This window comes from Oncorhynchus masou, chromosome 32, assembly GCF_036934945.1.
Source record: "Oncorhynchus masou masou isolate Uvic2021 chromosome 32, UVic_Omas_1.1, whole genome shotgun sequence".
NCBI lineage: Eukaryota > Metazoa > Chordata > Actinopteri > Salmoniformes > Salmonidae > Oncorhynchus > Oncorhynchus masou.
Genome location: NC_088243.1, coordinates 62,797,538 through 62,800,293, shown reverse-complemented (window position 1 = coordinate 62,800,293; position 2,756 = coordinate 62,797,538). Strand labels below are relative to the sequence as shown.

The 2,756-nt window shown below is 46.0% G+C and overlaps 1 protein-coding gene across 1 annotated transcript in view; it reads left to right on the top strand.

Moving 5' to 3' along the window:
- The first annotated feature begins 399 nt into the window (after nt 1-399).
- The window catches only part of LOC135527069 (calcium-binding protein 2-like), a 13,207-nt gene continuing 10,850 nt past the window's right edge, over nt 400-2,756 (top strand). The window contains exons 1-2 of the mRNA XM_064955718.1: nt 400-472; nt 1,147-1,455. Of these exons, the coding sequence (XP_064811790.1) occupies nt 440-472; nt 1,147-1,455 (342 nt within the window). The 5' untranslated portion in view covers nt 400-439. The remainder of the gene's footprint in view (nt 473-1,146; nt 1,456-2,756) is intronic.

The following is a 2,756-nucleotide window of genomic DNA, read 5'->3' as shown; positions in this document are numbered from 1 at the left end:
CCCCCTCACCTGGACAAACAGGACGAGAGATAGAGAGGCACGCACTAACAACCGCTGAACAGGGATAGATAGAGACAGGGGAAAGGGAGAAAAGAGAAGGGGAGGGAAATCAAGGGAGAACAATTTTATTTAGGAAAAGTTAGCTATTTTCTGATTTTAAACTTGGGAGAGAGAAAGCAAGTCAAAGCAGAATTTAGAAGAGTCCAGACAAAATTACTTGAATAGATACAGAACTAGTCAGTTTGAAGTATCTGTAAAAAAAATCCACTCTGAAAACTAGAGAGGAGAGGGAGGAAGTGAGAGAGAGAGAGTGAGAGCGAGAAAGAGAGGGAGCGAGAAAGGGAGGGGGAGAAAGAGATAGGGCGTGTAAGAAAACAACACCGAGATGTTCATGATCATTCCGAAGGATTCTTCCACCGGAGGAGGTGGTTCAGCAGGGATGAGCTCGCCGCACGGGAAAAGCGCAAAACAGGTGTGTGTTTGTGTGTATGGGTGTGTTTGTGTTGGTTTGTTTTCATGTGAATTAATTACACAATGTATAATTGTATTATCTTCTATATTTGACTAATACCTCTCTACCTCGAGTGAACAAACATAGATGTTATGAGAGGTTTTAGCATCTCTTGGAGTTTAAGATGATATTGGGTGTATATAAATGAGTGTGTGTGTGTGTGTGTGTGTGTGTGTGTGTGTGTGTGTGTGTGTGTGTGTGTGTGTGTGTGTGTGTGTGTGTGTGTGTGTGTGTGCGTGTGCGCGTGCGTGTGCGTGCGTGTGTGTGTGAGTATAGATCTTGTTCTTCTATCCTCGTGAAAATCTGTGTTAGGGGGAGTTGAGGGTGAAAAGATGAATGGATTGATATAGAATGGGGCGGGGATAGGGATAACCTTGCAGGTACGGTATATGAAAAAAGAGAAAATTAAGAGAAAATTCTTAATTGATGGAGAATACTTGTGAATTTACCAGTGAATTTTACCGCAAACACCAATTTGTTCGTTACTCAATAATTGTTCATTTTTCAATTTGAAATAATAATATCTGATTCATTTCTTAGTTTGTTTGAAACACTTGTATGGATCTGACTCAGTTCCTGACTATCAGTAACAACGTTGTTATAATTGATCTCACACCTGTACTTTCCCCATGCAGGTAAAAGCAGCGATCAGTAAGAAGGTTCAGAAACAGCAGATTAAACAGAGGAGGCGGTCCAGTGAGCAGAGTGGAGACTCAGAAGTGTTAGCGGCTGGAGTCAACCCCCCCCATGGTAGGAGGTACAGCCAGACCCCCACCCCCTTCCCCAGAGATAGAGAGAGAGCTACAGGGGATGAAGAGGAGACAGAGGAGGACCTGGATGTGGAGGACCTGGATGTGGCAGATATGATGAAGACGAGTGGTCAGAAGCAGGAAGAGAAGGAGTCCATAGACCTGCTCCCTATAATGGACCCAGCATTTGGACCGGTAAGAGCCAGGATGACCCGGGTCTGCCCTGAGATAGGCCTTCTTTAGCCATGTCTGTGTGTGTGTGTGTGTGTGTGTGTGTGTGTGTGTGTGTGTGTGTGTGTGTGTGTGTGTGTGTGTGTGTGTGTGTGTGTGTGTGTGTGTGTGTGTGTGTGTGTGTGTGTGTGTGTGTGTGTGTGTGTGTGTGTGTGCCTGTGTCTGTGTCTATGTGTGTGTGTCCATGTCCATCCATCCAAGGCATGATTGCAATCTACCAAGGTCCTGATTGAAATTCGAAGGCCCCCTGCTCCAAATAAAAACGCTAACTCTGTCCCCATACTTTACGGTAGCTGCTTATCCTATACCCTATATCCCATGTTTAAGTGTTAGCCTTGATGCTAACAGAGTTGTGTTGTTTATCTATGTGTTCAGGGTTCATGTGGTAGCGCGTGTGAGGGTTTAAGCTCCTTCATTGGTATCTGCTACATTAGGAAACTGTAATTCGCAACGGATATCATTTTAAGCCCCAGGAGTAATAAACACCAAAGAGTACTCATCCCCATCCACATTACACCGACACAACAGCACAACATCACATGGCTTCAGAGTCTTGGGGCGAGGGCAGTAGGTTTGCCCTCAGGAGTCTGGTTCCTCCCCCCTGGTCTGGCCTGTCCTGGCCTGGCCTGCTCTCCCATGGCCTAGCCTGTCCTGCCTGGCCTAGCCTGTCCTGCCTGGCCTGGCCTGCTCTCCCCTGTGCCCGTATTCGGCTCTGGTTCTGACTCACTGCAGAGTTCCTGTAGTTGACAAGTTGAGTCACTGGACACTAGTATCAGTATCTGACACCTGATCAGAACACAATACATCTACAGAATTACCGGCTCCTACACGCATATCACCATAGCGACCAGAGCCTTACTTCTAGTCAGGGGTAAGAGTCAGGTTACATGATGCGAGTCTACCTGAGTCTGTCTCAATACACACACACTTACCACACACTCCGTCCTCTAGGCATGCAGAGCAAACAAAGTGTGTGTGTGTGCGTGTGCTTGCGTGTGTGTGTGTGGTTGTGGTTGTGAGCTGACACCTGGTCGTGTCATACTGGTCGTGTGACAGAGAGGTCTAATACTGATACCTGATGCAGATCAGAACACACAGAACCAGAAGCCCAACAGAGTGACATGATTAATTGACATGATCAATAATAAAATATCAATTAGATAGGTAATCAGTCTTAATGGCAGTGGTTGCAACAATGTTTATCCTATCAACAGCATGAGTGTTGTTTACCAGACTTGTCCTGGGACTCATCCTGATTTACCGTG